At 36.1% G+C, this 23891-nt stretch overlaps 1 protein-coding gene across 1 annotated transcript; it reads left to right on the forward strand.

Moving 5' to 3' along the window:
• The first annotated feature begins 11020 nt into the window (after window positions 1–11020).
• On the forward strand, window positions 11021–22292 carry LOC122136686 (gastrula zinc finger protein XlCGF57.1-like). The gene is made up of 5 exons (XM_042721097.1): window positions 11021–11571; window positions 11617–12139; window positions 21530–21560; window positions 21656–21755; window positions 22229–22292. The coding sequence occupies exons 1-5, from the start codon at window positions 11078–11080 to the stop codon at window positions 22290–22292; spliced, it is 1212 nt and encodes a 403-aa protein (XP_042577031.1). The 5' UTR covers window positions 11021–11077.
• Window positions 22293–23891: the final 1599 nt, after the last annotated feature.

Raw genomic sequence — 23891 nt, forward strand, 5'->3', positions numbered from 1 at the left:
TCATAATTCATCAGTGTTTCTTAGTTTTTAATTTTGGTCATTTTGATGCATTTTTTTTCTTTCTTTCTTTCATTTTTTATAAATTATACATCCCTGAAACTTTCCATGAATGTGGTACATTGATCTTAAATTTAAACATTTTTCTTTAAATCCACTGTTTCTATAAGGATAACTATCAAATGTTTGATCAACTACACAATTATCTAACATGCATATTAGTGAAAAGGTACCCTATTACAACAAAACTTAAACTGCTTGAAGCTTTATTACGTTCTGCATTCTGCATACCAGCTTGAGCAGAGCTCATTAGCATTTAAAGATGAATGAAGAATAAACACCAACCTCCGTTTTCCTCGTGTGTTATTCTGCAGGTTTCTGGCTCCTCGTGTTTTATTCTCCAGGTTTCTGTTTCCTCGTGTTTTATTCTCCATGTTTCTGGTTCCTCGTGTTTTATTCTCCAGGTTTCTGGTTCCTCGTGTTTTATTCTCCAGGTTTCTGGTTCCTCGTGTTTTATTCTCCAGGTTTCTGGTTCACTCGTGTTCTCTTCACTCTCCTCTTTAACAAACATCATCTTCACAGCAGCAGATTCAGTTCAGATGATACTCCTCCAGATATTCCTGCTTGATTCAAAACTTACTCACGACTGTGAGGATGAGAATATTACAGGTATTTGCTGGCCTGAATCAAACACCGTATTTTTCTACTTACAGAAACAATTTCTAGACAAAACAACAGAGAGCACAGTGAAACTAATCTTCTTCCTCTGAGGTTTATTGGTGTTTGGGGAACAAACGAATGTGTTTTCGCGCCACCCGCTGGACTGGAGAGTGAAGCGGCGAGAGGAAGAAAATAATACGGGGTGAACAAGGTGCACTGATTTATATTGTATTCCTACAAAAAAAGCCGATCTGCACAAAAATAATAATAATAATAATAATAATAATAATAATAATAATAATAATAATATATATATATATATATAGCCTATATATATATATATATATATATATATATATATATATAAAGACTCGCATGGAACAATTTTGTTATGTGTCCTTCTAAATATCTGGGACTTAAGACATGACCAACTGTGTTTAGAAGTATATTTAGATATATACAGTACTATTTTTGTGTGTATCAATTCAAAACAAAATAAGTCATGAGAAAATTCAATTCTGAAAAGACTTTATTTAACAGTCATGCACAAATACACGGTTGTTTATATTAGAACAAAGGTATTAGCATTTGAACACTTTCTAACATTGACATTAAACTTAAAGTAATTTACTCAGAGTGTAAAACAAACTCGTTAAATTAAACGGGTCATATGATGGGATTTCAATTTGTCCTTTCTCTTTGGAGTGTTACAAGCTCTTGGTGCATAAAGAAGATCTGTGAAGTTGCAAAGACTAAAGTCTCAAATCCAAAGAGATATTCTTTCTAAAAGTTAAGAGTCAACCTCCTGTTGCTTAACGAGAGATTTTGTGCATTGCGTTCATATTCTGCTGTTCTGTTGCCACGGATTTGCGGGTCTTGTCTTTTTCTTGCAGGACCCTGTAAGTTATTGTACTTAATTAGTTTTAATCGTTTAATGACCACCACAGCTTCTTGTCTCCATTGGCAACACGCACGATTTGTGTCGATTGCAAGTGACATCGCAGGTAGCGGAGAGTTCAAGTGACATTGTAATTTAGTAGAGGGTCTTTCACGTCTTGCCTATTCTGCTAGTTGACCAATGTTTATTTAATTTCTTATGGAAAAATAAGAAACACTATATTAGAAAATCTTTAGTTATGAATTCTTATGAAAAAGGTTCACTTAATTTTGTCAGCTTTTCTACCTTTAATTATACATTTAAAATAAATTGGATTAGACAACACTTTAAAAATTCCACCTCTTTATGGAACTTTATACCAAATCTATTTTTTTTCTAAATTAGGCTTTTTTTTTTTTTTTTTTTTTTGCTCTTATGTAATTATAATCCTGACAAAATTCCTTCCAAATGATCTCACTTTCACAAACAATGTCTCTTATCATGGTCTTTAATTTACAAGCATACTTTTCCTCTACACAGTTATATAATTTGGCACAATAGAGATTTGCTGTACAAGAATAAATCTATTTATTTTGATAATTGGGTTAAAAATAATATTATTTTGGTGAGTCAGTTATTCAATGACCAAGGGATTCCTTTAAAACATGAGGAGGTTTTGTCACATTATAAAATCCCAATTAAAGCAAAAGAATATGCGATTGTTTTTGGAGCTATCCCTTCTGGGATTATTATGTTTATGAAGGATTTTAATAGCAAGGTCTCTCAGATTGTGCCATATCTCAATGTATTTGATGCATATGTTGGTAAATTATCCCTTACCACCAAATCAAATAATAGGAGTATTCGTACTCTGTTCCTGAATGAGGCTGTCTCTTTAATTGGAACAGACATGTAGGTGAAATTAACTGGGCTAGAGTGGGCTTTGCCTCCAAAAATATTTTTGTATAATAAGATCAAAGCAGTGTTTTATAAAATGATACATCAGTGCTATCCCACAAAATGTTTTTTTACCAAGGTTTATTTTTGAGGACTTTGATGTAAATTGCTCCTTCTGTGGTCTCCAAACTGAAGATTTGTCTCGTTTATTTTGGTATTGTGAGCATAGGCAAGGCAAGGCAAGGCAAGGTAAAACAAGTTTATTTATATAGCACATTTCGTACACAATGGTAATTCAAATTGATTTACATAAAAGAAAGTAAAATAATCATGAAGAAAAATAATTAAAAAACTAAAAAACTTTGAAAATGATTTAAAAGTTGACTTATTTAAAATGAATATCTTACGTATTTGAATTTGGTTCTTTCTCATTATTTGACTTAGTGGGAGCATATACAGGCTAAACAAGAGCGGTGCAAGAATTGAGCCTTGTGGGACTCCGCATGTCATGGACGTCCACTTAGACTTATGCTCTCCTATACTCACATAATAACCTCTCCCTTCTAAGTATGACCTAAACCATTTGAACCAAAGCATACTAAGAATCTGTGGAAAAACATTTTAAGCATTTTTTTTAATTTTTTTTTTGTAGTATAATTCCTGAAATTTCTTTGAAATATGAAAATGTTATTTTGGGTTATATACATTCTGAAAGAGAACAATCAGATATTTTTTTATTTTGTCTCGCATCAAATATTTTGTTCACAAATGTAAATATTGTAAGTGTAAGCCTTTCTTTAACCTTTTTCTGGAAGATTTAAAATTGTATATGTATTTGATTTCTGACTCTTCCAATAAGAAAGCTGTAAAAACTGTGAATCTTTTTAAAAGGTATATTATTTTCTTGCTCCCTGGCATGTAGTATACTAATGTCATTCTGTGTTTCATATGTTAGAATGATAATAATAATAATAATAATAATAATAATAATAATATGAAATTATGTGTTTCATATGTTATAATAATAATAATAATAATAATAATAAAACATTGTAATTTAGTTTATTTTTTCTTGTCTTCACCACCTGGCTACTGTTGTAAAATGTTGAGAGATACAAACAAAAGTAATCAATAAATAGAATAAAAAATTTAAAAAAGAAGAAGACTGCAAGTGACGTCGCTCGCGGAAGCTCAAGTGTAGAGGGCAAGTCAAGTGCAACTGCAAGGCTGCAGCCAGACCCTTCTCTGCACAACTGCCACAAATACGATTAGAGGATGACTGCTGCTGTCTATTCTCGTCCTCGTTCAGGGAGAGGCGTCTGGCATCTCAAACGAACTTAACGAATAATGATCGGCGAGAATCGCTGCTTGAAGTCGAGGGAGGAGTTGAAAACGGAGCACTGCAGTCACTGATTCCCGTGACTCTCGCGCACTGTTTGCGGTCTTTATTGCAGTTAGATGAAGTAAGTTAGATATGTTTCTGAAATAAACAAACGTTTTAGACATTTACATGTGGTAACAGAAAGCCTTTTCATTCAGTAATTTATGTCCTGCTTTGTACTGTTTAAATATAAATAAAATAGGGTCTATAATTATTTTTATTATTTAATGTAATTCAGAAATAAATATATTAAGTTTACTAGCCTATATAAAAAGCCTTTACAGTTAAAAAGAGATGCCAGCATTTGTGTAAATAAATATAAATGCAGGTCATAGCTGTTTTTTTTTTTTAAATCACATTGCATATAGCCTATAACGAAAATAAAATACGATCGATCATAATGATCAATACTAACACTTGTGTCCAAGTTATTTTCCATATAGTAAATAAAAACAAAATCACGTTGTTTGTCTTTGTATTGCCGAACTATAAAGGGAATTTAATTTACATAGTGTACTCACAAATTATCCAAGTTTTTAACAAACTGAAATAACCAGCCAATAAAAAGTGAAAAGGTTTCAAGTATGTGCAAAAAGAGATGTCAAAAAACAACACACATGGTTGTGTTGACAGCATTCTGATACATGTTGTGTAGGATTTTAACACACAATGTGTAATAAAAAACAAACAAAAAAACAGATTGGACAGATTGGCACAATAAATATGTTATCTCCTGGGCGGGCAGTTTGTGTTTATGGAAATAAAAACAATACATATATTTCATATGGTAGCACATAAAAAGCTCTAAAATGAATAAAAATCATTAATAAAATAAATATAGAATACATCACAATTTATTAAACTTAAAACATTATTTTTTTGTCCGCCAATCAAGTCGTGCACGGGCTGCTTCATTGCGTTATAATTGCGTTATAAAGTGATTCTTTATAAAAGAATCACTTCAGAAATAGTTGAAATTGCATGTATTAGGATGTTTTTATAGATTTGTTATCGTTTCTTATTCAAAAGTGATGTATGCGTGCACATATACGATAGGACAGTGTAACATAAGAACGACGTAGCGTTAAGAAGGTTTCGGGAAACCCAGCCCTGCTGGATTCGGGACAACTGCTTTGATTTCGGAACACCCATAGATTCAGGCCCACCTCGACTTAATCCAGGCCCACCTATCTGTCACGTTCTGCATCCGCCACTGCTGAAGGGTTCTGAATCACTCGTGTTCTCTCTGTAATCTTCAATACACTCTGTCTTTACAGGTTTCTGTTCTTACTGCTGCTCTGAATACACGTTTTCACTTGTAAATGATTCGAGACACTTTGAAAACGTCGCAAATCTTTTGTTTTGAATTGAAACAGCAGATCGGAGCGACTCTTATTTTTCTTCTTCTCCTCTTTAGTTATTCTCTTCACCACAGAATCTGATGTTAGACACTGCAAAAGTAGCAAGATTAATATCAAGTTTAATCACCAAAAGCAGTTTTTCAGAAATTGTGGATTCACATTACCTGTCATTAAACTGTTTGATTTCCAGACGGACACATAACCCAAGGATGTAGTTTTTCATACTAAACTTTAATATTTTGGATTCAGTTAATTTTTTTCACGAGCCTGCATCTTATCATTATCATGCGTTTTCATTGATCTTAATTTACATATTTACATGCTGCAACTTTGTGTGATTTTCAGTTAAATATCTGATCAATTCACTTTGTTTTTCTCCTCTAATCCTCACACACGAAGACTGTTGATGCTGATCAAATACCACGCAAGTCTATAATTTTAAGTCCTTTAAAATTTATTTGTGCAGATCGGCTTAAAAAAAAAAAAAAAAAAAAAAAAAACAGCGCACCTTAGACTCACTGATCTATATTATATTATATATCTATATTATATTATAGATCAGTGCTTAGACTGCTGCACTGGGCGCACGCGCCTGGCCCTAAGTTAACTTCCAGTCTGTGTTTATTTATCAGTCTGGCCTTAGTGCCGTCTGCAAAAGCAGTTAAAGTTAAGGTGATGAGTAGACTGAAGTTGGGTTCAGGTGGTTGTGCTGTGGGATGTGTTTCCCATACATTTATTTATTTGTGGCGCTCACAATATCAAAACTGACAGATTTTTCAAAAGACTTCGTTGAATAAACATGATCGTACTCCACGTTTAAAATCAAAACGCGGGTGTTTTTATATCACTGTATTTCTGAAGGAAGACTGTCTTTAAATAGTCTATTAAATTTTATATGTAATTTTCATTTCATCTTGCATGTTATATGTCTAATAAAGTGTTTTTTTTCCCGCTTTCTCCCGCTTTAAAGCACCTCCTGCTGGAAGAATTAATTAGCATTTTCAGTAAGTCTGATGTATGCAGCAAACATATTTTGCTTATGGAAAAAACTATCTAATCTAGAGGGGCTACGTAGCTGTTGTTATTGATTCTATTTGGAAGTCTACCAGAAGTTAAGTTAGGGCCACAAAAGCGCGCATGCGCATGTTGTTGCCATTGAAACCGCCTATAGACGCGCGAAGTAATTTTCCCCATGTTATTTCCCTCCTCTCGTCGCTTCACACTCCAGTCCAGTAGGTGGCGCGAAAATACATGCGTATGCTTGCCAAACACCAATGAACCTCAGAGGAAGAAGATTAGTTTCACCGTGCTCAGTTTTGTTTGGTTGTAGTGCTGTTTTAATACAATATGTTAGAAATGTTGTTTCAGTAAATAGAAAAATACTTTTTTTGAATCAGGACAATAAATATCTGTAATATTCTCGTCCTCACAGTCGTGACTAAATTTTGAATCAAGCAGGAATATCTGGAGGAGTATCATCTGAACTGAGATCTGCTGCTGTGAAGATGGTGTTTGTTAAAGAAGAGAGTGAAGAGAACACGAGGGAACCAGAAACCTGGAGATTAAAACACGAGGAACCAGAAACCTGGAGAATAAAACACGAGGAACCAGAAACCTGCAGAATAAAACACGAGGAACCAGAAACCTGGAGAATAAAACACGAGGAACCAGAAACCCGGAGAATAAAACACGAGGAACCAGAAACCCGGAGAATAAAACACGAGGAACAAGGAGGTTGGTGTTTATTCTTCATTCATCTTTAATTTCACTGTTTCACTGTTTGCCAATAAAAGATGGAATGAACAAAGAAGAGCTTAAAATTGAATGGAACTGAGAAGCAAATCCAAAGAAAACAATAGCAGTGGAAAACTTCTGAAATGAAAAAACAACAATAACAAAAAACTTTGGCTTTTTTAAAGCAAGCAAAGTAAACTGAACACATCAGGTGTCAAATAAAATAAAAGGAATGCCTAGAAATCTCTCTTGTAATGAATTATTGCATAAAATCTTCCGCTCAGCTGTTTTTGTCAGTTTTGCAACATGCAAATGATTATTTATGATGTTAAATATAAAGCAGCTGGTTTAGAGAGAGAGAGAGAGAGAGAGAGATGGTCAGAATTATTGGCACCCTAAGAAAATATGATCAAAGAAGGTTGTGAAAATAAACCTGTACTTTTACCTTTTGATCTTTCAGAAAATAAATAAAAGTAAATAAAATGTACATTTTGGAATAAAAAAAAGACTGGAAAGGCAATGTTAATTTGAGGTTAAACCTGCTTCCTGGTTTGTTTAATTTAAGCCTCAATTTAATGCTGAAGTAATTCTAGTCTTCCTCCAGGAAGGAGGTCTATTAAATTCTCGACTAGGCCATTTCTACGGTGGCCGAGTGAGCTTAACACGCTGCAACTTCAGAAAACACATGCAAATAGAAAAAGCACCAGCAAATCAAGAAAACATCATCAGTTTGACAGCAGGTGCTGCAAATGCTCACAACCGAATAAAGAATTTTATTTGCAGTGCATTTGTTGTTAAATTTAAGTTGTTTTCTTAATTTGCATGTGTTTTTCTTTTCTTTTTTTTTTTTTTTTTTTTTGTATTTGCATTGCATTTCTTTATTTGGTTGCATTGTAAGCATTTATAATTGTTAATATTTAGGTTGGCTTGAGAAAATTCAAATCTAAACACACTAAAGCCCATTAGACTCAAATAAGACTTCCCTTCTATGTACTATTTCTAACCCATTCAAACTAGGGGTGGGCGATATGGAAAAAATATCATATCACAATTTTTTTTTAGAAATATCACGATTCATGATTTTATCACAATTCCTTGTCATGTTTGTTTTACTATTTTTCAAGTTCTATGAGCATTACAGCCAAACTAATTTCCCTATTATGAAGACAAAGCCTTTCAAGGTAATAAAAAAGAATGGTAGATATTTAGGCCAAAGAGGGGGAAGATAAAAATCTTTATTCTTATTTTATAATAACAAAGATAAAAAATGACAAAGATACACATTACAACTACACATAATAGACAAATAAAACAAACAGTGCTTTATTTTCAGGTACAATAGCTTTATTTAGCAGGATCATTCAAGAAATTGAATGAACAAATATGAAAATAAGACACTATATAAACTGATTCCTAAAGCAACTGTGTTAAATTTCTTCAGTCAAGAGCAGTGAGTGATTTTTCTCTTTGTGTTTTGTTTTGTTTTATTAATGTTAAAGGAATAGTTCACCCAAAAATAACAATTCTGTCAGCTGTCTGTCAATTCTGTCAGCTGTCTGTCAATTCTGTCATAGTGTTTTATGTTTATACCACCATTTACAAGTGCTGGTCATATAATTAGAATATCATCAAAAAGTTGATTTATTTCACTAATTCCATTCAAAAAGTGAAACTTGTATATTCATTCATTACACAGAAACTGATATATTTCAAATGTTTATTTATTTTAATTTCGATGATTATAACTGACAACTAAAGGCGGGCGTACACGGTGCGATTTTTGCTGTCATACGAGTTCGCATACAATTTTTTTCCATTGTGTGGAAATCGTGTATGCTCGTATGGTCGCGGCCCGTATCATGTGCGAGGAATTACGAGCCGAGCAGAGTGCCTTACGAGCACTTCCCGACCTCCCGATATTTTTTAAAGAAAATTAAAATATTACTTAAGACCAATACAAAGAAAGGATTTTTAGAAATCTTGGCCAACTGAAAAGTATGAACATGTACAGCACTCAATACTTAGTTGGGGCTCCTTTTGCCTGAATTACTGCAGCAATGCGGCGTGGCATGGAGTCGATCAGTCTGTGGCACTGCTCAGGTGTTATGAGAGCCCAGGTTGCTCTGATAGTGGCCTTCAGCTCTTCTGCATTTTTGGGTCTGGCATATCGCATCTTCCTCTTCACACAGATTTTCTATGGGGTTATGGTCAGGCGAGTTTGCTGGCCAATTAAGAACAGGGATACTATGGTCCTTAAAGCAGGTACTGGTAGCTTTGGCACTGTGTGCAGGTGCCAAGTCCTGTTGGAAAATGGAAATCTGCATCTCCATAAAGTTGGTCAGCAGCAGGAAGCATGAAGTGCTCTAAAACTTCCTGGTATACGGCTGCGTTGACCTTGGGACCTCAGAAAACACAGTGGACCAACACCAGCAGATGACATGGCACCCCAAACATTACTGACTGTGGAAACTTTACACTGGACCTCAAGCAACATGGATTGTGTGCCTCTCCTCTCTTCCTCCAGACTCTGGGACCCTGATTTCCAAAGGAAATGCAAAATTTACTTTCATCAATGAACATAACTTTGGACCACTCAGCAGCAGACCAGTCCTTTTTGGCTTTAGCCCAGGTGAGACGGTTCTGACGCTGTCTGTTGTTCAAGAGTGGCTTAACACAAGGAATGCGACAGCTGAAACCCATGTCTTGCATACGTCTGTGTGTAGTGGTTCTTGAAGCACTGACTCCAGCTGCAGTCCACTCTTTGTGAATCTCCCCCACATTTTTGAATGGGTTTTGTTTCACAATCCTCTCCAGGGTGTGGTTATCCCTATTGCTTGTACACTTTTTTCTACCTCCTCTTTTCCTTCCCTTCGCCTCTCTATTAACGTGCTTGGACACAGCTCTGTGAACAGCCAGCCTCTTTTGCAATGACCTTGTGCAAGGTGTCAGTGGTCGTCTTTTGGACAACTGTCAAGTCAGCAGTCTTCCCCATGATTGTGTAGCCTACAGAACTAGACTGAGAGACCATTTAAAGGCCTTTGCAGGTGTTTTGAGTTAATTATCTGATTAGAGTATGGCACCAGGTGTCTTCAATATTGAACCTTTTCACATTATTCTAATTTTCTGAGATTTTTGGGATTTTCCTTAGTTGTCAGTTATAATCATCAGAATTAAAAGAAATAAACATTTGAAATTTATCAGTCTGTGTGTAATGAATGAATATAATATACAAGTTTCACTTTTTGAATGGTATTAGTGAAATAAATCAACTTTTTGATGATATTCTAATTATATGACCAGCACCTGTGTGTGTGTATATATATATATATATATATATACATATATATATATATATATATATATATATATATATATATATATATATATACATATATATATATATATATATATATATATATATATATATATATATATATATATATAACATATATATATATATAGATATAGATATAGATGCAGCCTTGATAAAAGGGGCAGAGCAAGAATGCATCCGCTACAGTTTTAGATTTAGTTTTTTGTAACAGAAACAATCTTTAGAGCAATTTAATAATATAGATGAAGCAGCAAATAATAAGGGACACATTTATCAACAAAATTTATGTTAAATAATTGTGTAGTTGATCAAAGATATTTAATATTTCTCCTTATAGAAACTTGATTGTGTCTATAATGTTTTAAAACTTATATTTTGAAGATGTACCTCATTCATGAAAAGTTTCAGGAAGGTAAAATTTATAAAATTGCATCAAAAGGAACAGAATTTTAAATAGAAATTGTTTGTTAGACCAGGGTTGACTTTTATGTACTTTCATGTTTCTGTTTTTGTTTGGTTGTTTTTCAAGTAACTGACAAAATAACTGTTTTTGCTTTTATTTTAGAGTTTATTGAAGAAAGTGAGGAGAACGAAGAATTGAGTGAAGATGAGGTGAAACATCATGTCAGAACTGGAGAAAAACCTTTGAGTTGCTCTCAAAAACCAAACAGAAAGATTTAAATAAAAAAAGAAGAGCCAAGAAATCTTTCACCTGCACTCAGTGTGGAAAGAGTTTGAAAAGAAAAAATAGTCTTGATGTTCACATGAGAGGTCACACTGGAGAGAAACCTTACAAGTGTTCACACTGTGACAAGAGATTCATTCAGTTAGTACATATGAAAACACATGAGAGGATCCACACTGGAGAGAAACCGTACACTTGTGATCAGTGCGGGAAGAATTTTGCACGGAAAGGAATCCTTATGACACATATGAAAATTCATACAGGAGAGAATCTGTACACATGTAATCAGTGTGGAAAGAGTTTGATTAGCAAATATAGTCTTAAGCTTCACATGAGAGTTCATACTGGAGAGAAACCGTACACTTGTGATCAGTGCGGGAAGAATTTTGCACAGAAAGGAATCCTTATGACACATATGAAAATTCATACAGGAGAGAAACTGTACACATGTAATCAGTGTGGAAAGAGTTTGAAATGCGAGTTTAGTCTTGAGCGTCACATGAGAGTTCATACTGGAGAGAAACCGTACGCTTGTGATCAGTGCGGGAAGAATTTTGCACAGAAAGGAATCCTTATGACACATATGAAAATTCATACAGGAGAGAAACTGTACACATGTAATCAGTGTGGAAAGGAGTTTGAAATGCAAATATAGTCTCTGAGCGTCACATGACAGTTCATACTGGTGAGAAACCGTTACACTTGTGATCAGTGCGGGAAGAATTTTGCACAGAAAGGAATCCTTATGACACATATGAGAGTTCATACAGGAGACAAACTGTACACATGTAATCAGTGTGGAAAGAGTTTGAAATGCAAATATAGTCTTGAGCGTCACATGAGAGTTCATACTGGTGAGAAACTGTACACTTGTGATCAGTGCGGGAAGAATTTCACACAATCAGTACACCTTAAGAGACACATGAACATCCACACTGGAGAGAAACTGTACTCATGTGATCAATGCAGTAAAAGATTTTTGAGAGCTTCAGACCTGAAGCAGCACCTGAGAGTTCATACAAAGGAGAAGCCACATTCATGTTATTTGTGTGGAAAGAGTTTTTCACGTATTTCAACTTTGAAAGGACATCAGAAAATACATACTGGTGTGAGAGAGTACATGTGCTTTGAGTGTGAAAAGACTTTTACTACAGCAAAGTGTTTAAAACTGCACGAGAGGATTCACACTGGAGAGAAACCGTATCACTGCACTGCATGTGGGAAGTGTTTCAGTCAATCATCTGCTTTATACAGTCATACAACAAAAACAATCATAGTAAGTATTCAAGATTCAGCTGAAATTGTGATTAAATCAAAGATGGAGTTCCTCCCCAAATAACTGTCACAACATTTTATTTTGCTTTCTTTTTTTTTCTTCACTGTTGTTTTTAAAATGACTAATTATTCTTCCACTTAAGATGTATTTAGAAAATGCAGATGCAAGATATACTGTCATGTAGCTTTGCAACTGATCCTCTTGTAAGAAGGGATGGGTACCAGAGTACGGTATTTAATGGGCCCTTTTTTCATGAAAAAAAAGAATACCATTAAAGAACTGGACTGATGTACAGTATCATGACAATTGTAATACCGTTAAAATCCTAGCGATACCCAGGGCTCAAGTTGAGCGGGATGTGGGGGATGGCAAAAAAAAAAAAAAAAATGACAAAAAACATCCCCTCAGTAAAACAACCATGTAAAACTTATCATGCAAATTAAATGTTAAAATACTGATAATTCACAAACTAAATAACGGCAATTGGTCAATCAGAATTTGTTACTGTGAGAAGCTGAAGCAAGTTTTCGTCATTTTTCACGCAAAATGATTGAAGAGCAACTTTTAAAGTTTTTAAACCTGTTAACCAGCACCCCCCATTATGGGACTCACAGCTGAAAGTGCCCTACCTAACTTAAAATTGCAACAGTTCCTGACTTCAGTGTGCTACATTTTTCTATAATTTTGGTGTCTTTGGAAAGAAGACCCTTTGGGATTTACTATCCATCATCCAGAGTTGAGTGCTAAAAAAGATTAAAAAAAAATAAAGTTAATGACACTGAAGTGCCTTGAACAAAAATTGTACCACAGTGATTTTTTTTTCTTCATATAAAAATACATGAAATCAGCCCTGGAGCAATCCAGAAAAGTAATGGGTTGAAAGTCACATGTCTCATGAGTTTCTATTTAAAATCTGAAGAAGATACCATGAAAAATTTGATTCCTGCAACCATTTTTCTGAGACTATGTCTAGTCCCCCTATGTCTAGAACTTGTTGTACTTTGAGATTATTGAGGCGAGCGTGATTCACCCTCTATTCATGTAGACCACATTCACACTGATAGCTGTGATTACACAGTAATCACACGCTGATGAGCGCTCAAACAGATGGTAATCATGCAGATTTGGCCACATTCCCCACAAAACACACACACACACATATATGAAAAATGTTGAAGAGGAAAAAAAAAAGAAAGTATTTTTTGTGCAAAAAAAAGACTATTGCTAAATTACGCCCCCATCAGATGACAGGTGCGTCACAACAAGCCGTCAGTAGCGAGTGCCAGAATTCAAATAAACAATGTTCTGCTTATCTTTGACTTTTTTTAGTGTATGGACTCATTCTGTTTGTGATACTGTATGCTACGAAACCATGCTGTTTTTTTTTTTACTACCAAGATGCATTTTTTTGAGCATAGTTTATTCCATAATGGATACAAACAATACTGTCCCCGAAGAAATGAGACGTAAACAAAGGAATTACTATCCATATTACAACGTTATTGCTTCATTGGACTAAAAGTTCTCTATGAGATGTCGTTCAGTGGACCCTTACCTTTCTTACTAAACCGGGATTGTGTTAATGACTCGCTATTTCGACGAATCTGGTACGTACTGCGTATTGCTTTGAGTATGCATGTTTTGATGTGTACTGCTTACACAAATTTAGCAAATACTTTCCTTGTAAGCTTTCCATTGAAAAACAGCAATCTGTCATCGATGCTTGAGACTTAGACCTTTATAATCATATATAGTTTGTAAAGATTAACTTTGACTCATTTCATTTAATCTATTCGTAAACAATGACACTTGCAAACAAAGAGTGTTCAGTGCGTCAGCGTCCAGGTGTGGGTTAATAGGTTAAAGAAGAAAACAGAAGATATGACTTTTCCTTGATTAGAATTTAAAGACATTCCCCTGACATAATGTTTTTGTACTGTATGTGGGACTGTAAGATGATATGAGAGCTGACATTATCAAGTATGTCACCGACATTGAACAAGACGTGTTTTTGTTTGTTTGTTGCAAAGTCCAAAAGCATTCACTGCGCGATTAAGCTTATTAGATTGTAGTTAGAATACCCTTATAATTCAAGCAATGAAACAAAAAAACAATACCCACGCGGAGTTTTTACGTTTTTATATTCATTGCACAAGCTATGTACTTTTTCTGAATATCAGCACATGTGCGCAAGCACAAATGTGCTATTATTACTTTTTAACAGTGCTGTTCCTATGCACTGTAAAAAAGTAATAATAGCACATTTGTTCTGGTGTTTCGTTTCAGTTTTTGAACTGAGTGAGCCAGTGATTCAGTTTTGTAGTGGCAGGGATTGTGGGTGAGGGGAGTGAATGTACAGTGCTTTCTCCCACCCTCAATACCCCGACTGAGGTGCCCTTGAGCAAGAACCCAACCCCCAACAGCTCCCTGGGCGCCGCAGCAAAAAATGGCTTCCCACTGCTCTGGGTGTGTGTTCACTGCTGTGTTTACTTTGGATGGGATAAATTTGTATTGCTGTTACTGTGGCAACCGATAACAGCACAGGTTAACCCTCCACACACGTTTTTATGTTTAGTTATATTAAAAAAAAATTCAATTCAGTTGGGCAAGATGGCGGATAGCATGCGGCGGCACACAATATATTCACATTCTGATTGGTCAGATCACCTGTCAATCATGCTCCCTGCGAATGGTCAATTGTGTATTTAATCAAAACATACAAACATTTTTAAAGGGTTAGTTCACCCAAAAATGAAAATTAGACTCTGTTTTACTTACCCTCAAAGCATCCTAGGTTTGTATGACTTTCTTTATTCAGATGAATCCAGTCAGAGTTATGTTAAAAATTGTCCTTGCTATCTAAGCTCTATTATTGCAGTTAGCGGGTTTTGCAGTTGAACAGTCCACAAATAAAGCACATGTATTCATAATAAAACGTGGCTCACATGGCTCTGGGGGGTGAATAAAGGCCTCATGTAGTGAATGCATGCATTTTTGTAAGAAAAAATATCCATATTTTCAAACATAAACTCTATTCTCTCACTTCCGTTATCTGTCATACGCAGAAGCTGTTCCGGCAGATGACGCAGCATGAATGTGCCGTGCATGAACCTCTGAGATATGCTAGTCTCGAGAGTTTGTTTATAGGAGCAAAGGAAGCAAAGTTTCTTTACTTTGGCAAAGGAAAACCAGTCTCCTCTTGGTTTATATCTAAATCCTCATTTTTCTTTGCAAATCCTCAGTTTGTACTTCTAATTCGTGACCGGCATTTTGTTTTGTTCTCTCTCTGCATTCGTCACTAATCACGCAATACCTGTCAGGGATCTGGAAGGAGGACCCATTAGCACAGTGATCCTCAAATCTGGCTCGCGAGATCCACTTTCCTGCAGAGTTTAGCTCTAACGCTAATCAAACACACCTGAGTTTGAGTCTTCAGGATCATTAGAAAATCACAGGTAGGTTTGTTTGATTAGGGTTGGAGCTAAACTCTGCAGGAAAGTGGATCTCACGAGCCAGATTCGAGTATCACTGCATTAGCAGATTGAGTGATGAGGGTTTATTAACAAACAAGACTGATACAAGAGGGTAGTGAGGTGCATAGGTGATACAACATCACGGTACACAGTAAACAAAGAGGCAGCTAGGGAAGACCACTGGAACAGTCTCGGACAGCAACTGGCAGATTTCAGTAGCAGCAGAAGGAGAGCTGCAAGACCAGGCAGATAGAGAGGGCCAAGCAAGGCACCATAGAGCTGTTGGGGTTTCGGTGCCTTGCTCAAGGCCACCTCAGTCATGGTATTGCCGGCCCGGGCCTCGAACCCACAACCTTAGGGTAAGGAGTCATATTCTCTAACCACTAGGCCACGACTTCCCCTGCATCCACCCTAGAGAGAAACTGTACTCGTGATCATTGCAGCCAAAATTTTTTGAGAGCTGTAGACCTGAAGCAGCACCTGAGAGTTCATTCAAAGGAGAAGCCACATTCATGTCATTTGTGTGGCAACAGGTGTTTTTTTTTTTTTTTGTGTGTCTACAAAATTTGAAAGTATGTCAGAACCTACATACTGCTGTGAGAGAGTACATGTGCTTTGAGTGTGAAATGACTTTTCAGCAACCTGTTTAAAACTGCATGAGAGGATCCACACTGGAGAGAAACTTTATAAGGGTTCACACTGTGACAAGAGATTCAGTGATTCATCAAGTCTGAAAACACATGAGAGGATCCACACTGGATAGAAACTGTATCACTGCACTGCATGTGGGAAGTGTTTCAAACATTCATCTGCTCTACACAGACATAGCCTACTAAAAAACAATCACAATGGGGCCCCATACACACAGAGATGCATATAGCTATATTCATCGAGCCTGCAACCACTATTTTTTTTTATCTTTTTTAAACCAGGTCCCAGAGTGGATAAATCTAAAAATGACACCTTATCTTTTTCATGTATACACCCACCCTGTATATTTTGTGAAACAATGTTATCATCACCGCATGTCTTTACCCATGTCAGACGCCGCTATGACATGAAATAACAAAAACAATAACAATGCGGACTACATGCTTATGTTTGTGCTGCAGAAGACTATTAGCTTTACTAACTTCACTAGATGTTCTTGTTGTTGTGTTGGGTTTGTATACAGCACACAAGGTTCATGCACATGCTCCAAGTCTCCTTCTCTGTTTTTAGTGTATCTCTGTGGCAGAGTTACAGCGCCACATACTGGTCTGGCATGTATACTGCAATATTTTGAGTCGGTTTCAGTGGTTTTGTGTGTACACAGATATTTATTGAGATGAGGAACGAGGATAAGCAAAGATTGCATATGGTAAGCTCTGGCTTTGTGTTGATGAGCCCTAAGTAGATCATCTTCAGATCCAGCACTTTCAGATCTGATGCTGCGTCCTCAACAAATGTGAAACAAGAATGCATCGAGCTATAAAATATATGCTGGATAAATCTGTCTTAAACATGACATGACAAAGAGACATTATCAAAGTTTTTAGTGAATAAAGTTTATCTTCATCTTCAAAACCAGCAGATTCAACTGAGATTCAGAACAACTCAAAGATGGAGTTCCTCCCCAGAGAACAATGTCACAAAGGTTTTATCTTTGATTCATGATTTAAATGATATCATTGTGCCTTCTTATGAGTTTCATTTAATTCATGTTTAGTTGTCTTATAATGCATATCACTTGTAGTTTACTTATGTTTTCATGAAGGATAAATAGAAGTTTTTTACAAACTGTTCTTGTTCAGGAAGCTGAAGAAGAGGCTGTAACACTTTAAGAGACCCCTACATATATTTTTTATTTATTCTTCAGTGTTATTTTTAAAACAAATTATTCTTCTATTAACTATTTAGAAAACACAGATGCAAGATACTGTATACTGTCATGTAGCTTTTAATTGATCCTTATTTGCTTCTCTTGTAAGTAGGAATGATACTGAACCCAGTAATGAGCCCTGGGGCTAAATTATGAAAGACTGTGATATCAATAAACTGTAATGTTAACTGTACTGCTTTAGGTGCTGGGGAAATTAAGGAAATATACTTACAATTTATTATTGGTACATAAATATTATCAAGCTAACTGTATCTTGCCAACTATTTCTGCAATCCAGAAGCAAGATCTGTTGTACTTTAGGGCTGTGTGATTCATCTAATTAAATTTTTGATTGAGTTTGACTTCTGAGGATTATGAAAACAAGTTGTTTAACATAAAGCAATATATTAGAGACAATTTAAGTACCAAATACATGTGTTTTAAATAAATGTTACACCATGCTGCTGCTGATGTTCTTTCAATAAGCAAATTTAAAGGGTATGTAATAAATGAAATGCCAAACAAACATACAATAATAAACCTCTATTATTATCTAAAGTAAATCATGACACCACATAAAATATACAAATTGTAATAATATATCCATTTTAATAAAATAAATGAACACTAATAAAATAAAGTAACAAACTGACTCCAATGTTTATTTGTTTTTACACACAATGCTATAGTTTTCAGCCATTCACACTTAAAGGACTGATTATGGAAATGGGATGGTTCTTTTGTATTGCAGACATTACTTGACTCTGAACTGCTGCTGATCATTATTCTTTAGTCTATAATATTCTGACCATTGGTGGCCGTCTCTACACTTCATCATTTCATTGTTGTTGTGTTCAGGGTATGCGATCGAGCAGCCACCCACTTACCCTACAGCTGGGTTACACAAAAGAATCACCGGTGAGAAGTATTTTGACGTTACCACAGCACATGTGCCTTGGTGAGTGAAATTCTTGGGAGCGTGCACCAGAAATTGCAGAAACAGTTAACATATAACCATACAGACTTCAACAGGTGAAAATATGCAATATGCACATACATATAGTCAGTACACACAGTGTACTATTGGACATACATACAGTTAGCACTACACATTATACACTATACACAGAATGTACACATTCTACATATGTAGACATATATACGCATGAAAATATGCTAAGGTGCAACAGAGTGTACGTGGGCTGGATACAGAAATGTTATGGATGTGCATTGGATGGTATCCAGTGTTAGTGGTTATATTATTGTATTAATAGTTTGGTTTTTTGTTTTTATAGTTAAGTTTTGGTGTGTTGAATTGCATTTTGTGGAGTATGATGTTGTGTGTTTTGGTTCAGATTGTTCATAAGTCTGATAGCCTGAGGGAAAAAGCTATCCCTCAGTCGTCTAGTGCAGGATCGGATGCTGCGGAGACGTCTTCCTGAGGGCAGCAGAGAGAGCAGTCTGTGGGACGGATGGCTGGAGTCACTGATGATCCTCCAGGATTTCCTTATACACCGCTTGGTGTAGATGTCCTGGAGGGAGGGAAGCTCACCTCCAACAATGTGGCTGGCAGTTCGCACGACCCTTTTCAGAGCTTTGCGGTTGCCAGCGGTGCTGTTTCCAAACCAGGCAGTGATGCAGCCAGTCAGGATGCTCTCTATTGTGCAGGTGTAGAATGATCTGAGGATGCTGGGGCTCATTCCAAACTTCGTTGATGACGTTGATGTGCCTTCTTCAGCACTGCATCAGTGTGTGTAGACCAGGTGAGATCCTCACTGATGTTAATGCAAAGGAACTGTTTACCCGCTCCACAGGTGTCTTGTCGATGGTGATGGGTTTGTGTTCTCTGCTCTGTCTCCTGAAATCCACCACCAGCTCCTTGGTCTTGTCGATGTTGAGTGGTTGTTTGTTCTGTTTACTGGATTTAGTCAGGGTGCTCACCTCCTCTCTGTAGGCTGTCTCATCGTTGTCGTTGTCATTGTCAAACTACCCAACACTGGAAAAATAATCCAACATAATGACCCAACAGGCATAACTCAGGAATTGAGGTTCAGAGTTCAGAGGTGCATTGCAGAGTTCAATATCACCCAGTAGTCTACTGTGCTTTCTTTAGCTTTAGGCTGTGTTGTGTAGAAATCTTCCAATGGCAGAAGTGACACAGGGTGATCACTAAAGTAGTGTCTTAACATGTTATAAATTTTCTCGACACTAGCTGGACTAGAAGGAGCAGTGCTTTTTAGTCCTACTTTGATTATGTTCTTAGCTCTTCCCAGGAGGCGACTCATGACTGTGTCGGCTTTCTCCGTTTCGGGGCAGCTGCTTTTCTGTAAGTACAGTTCAATGACATCTATCCACTCTTGGACTGTGTGCTTGTCACTCTCATCTCCTTTAAACTTGGGTGGTTTTTTGATGCCAGACCTCACTATGAAGTTGACTTTGGGGGATTCAGGTGGGAGCTTAGCCTTGGTTAATTCTGATGGACTTGTGTGTAATGGGTTGGCTACACACTGACTAGCTAGCAAATGGCTGATGATTGACTCACCTATTTGACTACCCAGCTCTCCTATTAGCTCTCGTACCTGCTGTGTGACATTGAGGTTACCATCAGAAGGAGTGGAACATGTTGGCTGTGATAACTCAGGATGAGGATTTACTTCTGGCACTGACAAAGTACTTGGGAATAACAGCTTTGGTAGGGTCCCTGTATTCTCTCTTACACTATACAGACCTCTACCCCTCCCAGCTAATAGAGTGAATATATAAGAAGTATCTCAACCTCTTCCAGCCATATTGTGTGGTACAACAAATTGAATTCCCAATAAAATAACACAAAATAATAAAATATGTAAATATACAGAGGTTACAGATATGCGAAACACTAATAGAAATATAGAATTTGAGAACCCACAGTCTTCAAAGCAATGTAAGCGTAAATGTCAACGGCCAATATGTGCAAATGTCTGAAACGCACGCGCATGTAAAGTGTATGACCAGAGTGCTCAGGACCTCAGACTGGGCCGAAGGTTCACCTTCCAACAAGACAATGACCCTAAGCACACAGCTAAAATAACGAAGGAGTGGATTCACAACAACTCCGTGACTTATCTTGAATGGCCCAGCCAAAGCCCTGACTTAAACCCAATTGAGCATCTCTGGAGAGAACTGAAAATGGCTGTCCACTAACGTTTACCATCCAACCTGACAGAACTGGAGAGGATCTGCAAGGAGGAATGGCAGAGGATCCCCAAATCCAGGTGTGAAAAACTTGTTGCATCTTTCCCAAAAAGACTCACGGCTGTATTAGATCAAAAGGGTGCTTCTACTAAATACTGAGCAAAGGGTCTGAATACTTAGGACCATGTGATATTTCAGTTTTTTCTTTTTTAATAAATGTGCAAAAATGTCAACAATTCTGTGTTTTTCTGTCAATATGGGGTGCTGTGTGTACATTAATGAGGAAAAAAAATGAACTTAAATGATTTTAGCAAATGGCGGCAAAATAACAAAGAGTGAAAAATTTAAGGGGGTCTGAATATTTCCGTACCCATAATGTGAGTGAACACATCAGCAACTAGCTCAACGTGTAAATGCAGTATTGAGCAGATAAATCACAGATGAGACTGACTCTTGTCTGAATTTTACAGGGACACGGGACACACGTGTATTTATCTGGTGAATGGAGAATGGTGAATGATTGATGAATTCTGAAGTCTATGAGTGAGTACACTTTAGTCTTAGTTAGTACATTTTTTTAATCTAAACATATTTTAAATCTTAAGTGTGTAATTTCAAACAGTTATTACAGCACTTTTCTGATTCTTGATTGCTGTACATTCGACGCAGAGCTTTTGTGGTGGAGCAGGACCTGCAAGGAAAGAAAAAACTGAAACCAAAATATAAAGTAAGATAATTTTGTTACTTCTAATACAGAAATGAAATGACATTGTGCTGTAAAAATGACTGCTTTTGTTTTGTGTTTGTGCATCTTTGCAGGATCTGACATTTCTGCAGACTGCTGTGTGCAGTGAGGATGGAGAAGTCCACAGCAGCATCCTGGAAATGGTCCAGTGTCATGAATGAAATGCTCCATCAATGCATCTCCTCTTGTTTTCTCATCAGGACCGGATGTTGCTGTGGTCTGTTTATCCTCAGTGAGCCCAGAGCCAGTGAGAGGATTTAGTGAAAGACCAAAAGACATTGAGGATATGATTTTGGTCAAGTTTGTTCTGCTGGTTTCTGTTCATAAAACATCAGTCAATGAAACTCGAGTTTCAGAAGCTTTAAAAGCATCATCAAATAATGTCATGAAGAATCTGAAAGTCAGGCTCCATTGACTGATACTGTATGAACACAAACCAGCAGGAGAAACTTGACCAAAATCACCTTTTGTGTTCAGAAAACACACACACATACACACACACACAAGGATTGAACCGAATGGAGGCGAGTAAATAATGACTGAATTTATATGTTTAGATGAACTAACCTTTTGAAGCCACAAATAGAAATTGTATGAAATATATGCATGCATTAATATTATAGTAGTACCTTGAAGAAAAAAACTTTAAGAAATAATCAGCTTTATTGAGCATTTGTGCCCAAGACACAAAAAACATTTACAAAAATCACATTTACATGTATTCATTTGTCAGACACTTTTATCTGAAGTGACTTACATTGCTCTTATTGCAGGGACCTCAATCCCTCTGGAGCCACTTGGAGAAAAGACAGCAGTCGTGACAGCTGCAGAGATTGATCCAGCAACCTTCTGCTGACCAGTCCAGTTCACTACACCACTGAAGTAATGAAGCTTTATCAAAAAATAAAATAAAAATAAATAAAAAAAATAAATAGCATGCAATTGTAAAAATATTAAATTAAATGTATCAATAAATAGAATGCTGACAGCATGAGATATAAAGCGTTTCACTCTGTGTAAATGTGTTACAGGTCGTGGTGCTCATGGAGAGCAGCACACAGATGTTTGGAGCAGACACAGCAGCAGTCAGATTGTCCCGCACGTGTTCTCCTGCTCTTGTTCAGGGTTGTGTGGTTCAGGGGCGTCATCATGGTCTTCCTCATCCTCTCTGTGCACTCAGACAAGGACAGCCTCGATGTCTCTGTCCCATCCATGATCAGATTCAGTCTGACTGCAGCAGTGAGGGACGTGATGGACGGATGTGGCTTCACCGCCTGTAAACTTTCAAAAACAGAACAATGTTTGAATAAAGCTTTGTTTCATGTGTTGTTGACTTGTATTTATTTATTGTGATGGTTACCTTTATTTATTCTTTTACTCATTTATTCATGTCTCCTGTTGTTGTCAGTAAATAAAGTACAGCCTAATTGTTTCATTAACACATGCATTCATTCATTACTAGACTGAAAATTGAGATGTATTAACCTTGACCTAGTGTGAAGTCATGCATAGCTATGGCATATGAAAAAAAAAATACAATTTGTTTGTTTTACAAAAAAATATATATATATATATAATTATTGGTCACCATTTATCATTATTATTGTTCATAAGTGTTGGGGTGGGCTAGAAATGCTTTCTGAGGTAATCTTAATTTCTAAGTAGTAATACATTTTTTGAGTGTAAAATCCACAGTCTACTCCACAGGCGAGATCTTCAAGCAGTTGATCGACGTCTCCTTTGTGCAGATATTACAAATATTGCAAACACTGAGGAAAACCGTACGAGGTAGGGTTGTGGAGTTACTGATGCTACGAGGTGTTTGTGCACCTGTCATTCTTATTTATTTATTATTATTACTGCAGAACTTATAATTACTACCATCTTTCCCTGAGCTTGTATGTATCTTTAACAATGAACAATCATAATGACAAAAAACAGAAAATATAACTACTGGGTTAGCATACATCATAATATGAGATTATATACACAGGAAAAAAAAAGGATTAAATATCTTTAAATAATCAATATTCATATAACCATAATGCATAAAAATTACATTTGTTTTTGTTATTTATAAGCCTCAGGGATGAAACGAGAGAAATTCAACAAGAAAAATAGGAAAACAGGAGATTTAAGACAATTGTGTGTGTAGATTAATAATTTTACACATAAAATAAAGAAATTAATAACATATTCACGAGATAACGATTTTGGGTTTTCGTAATAAAAAAATTATCTTTAAGGATTAAACTTTGGGTCATTTCAGTAGAGTTAAAAATATAAAAACTTAAATCAACACAAAATGTATTGGTTATAGTACAATCACAATAAAAGGGCAGCTGTTTCTACCAATTTCAAGGGTGCATACCGCCACCTACTGTTATGGAGTGTGAAAAGAATGAACTAATTCCTCCTATATCCTATTATATAACC

Source organism: Cyprinus carpio, chromosome B3, assembly GCF_018340385.1.
Source record: "Cyprinus carpio isolate SPL01 chromosome B3, ASM1834038v1, whole genome shotgun sequence".
NCBI lineage: Eukaryota > Metazoa > Chordata > Actinopteri > Cypriniformes > Cyprinidae > Cyprinus > Cyprinus carpio.

Excerpts from the sequence above, each read along its gene's own strand:
- LOC122136686 (XM_042721097.1), top strand. The coding sequence starts at position 11,078 with ATGAAAACACATGAGAGGATCCACACTGGAGAGAAACCGTACACTTGT. Across the intron at positions 12,140-21,529 it reads AGAAACCGTATCACTGCACT|GATCTGACATTTCTGCAGAC; the intron begins GCATGTGGGAAG and ends GCATCTTTGCAG. Across the intron at positions 21,756-22,228 it reads GAGGATATGATTTTGGTCAA|GGACCTCAATCCCTCTGGAG; the intron begins GTTTGTTCTGCT and ends CTCTTATTGCAG.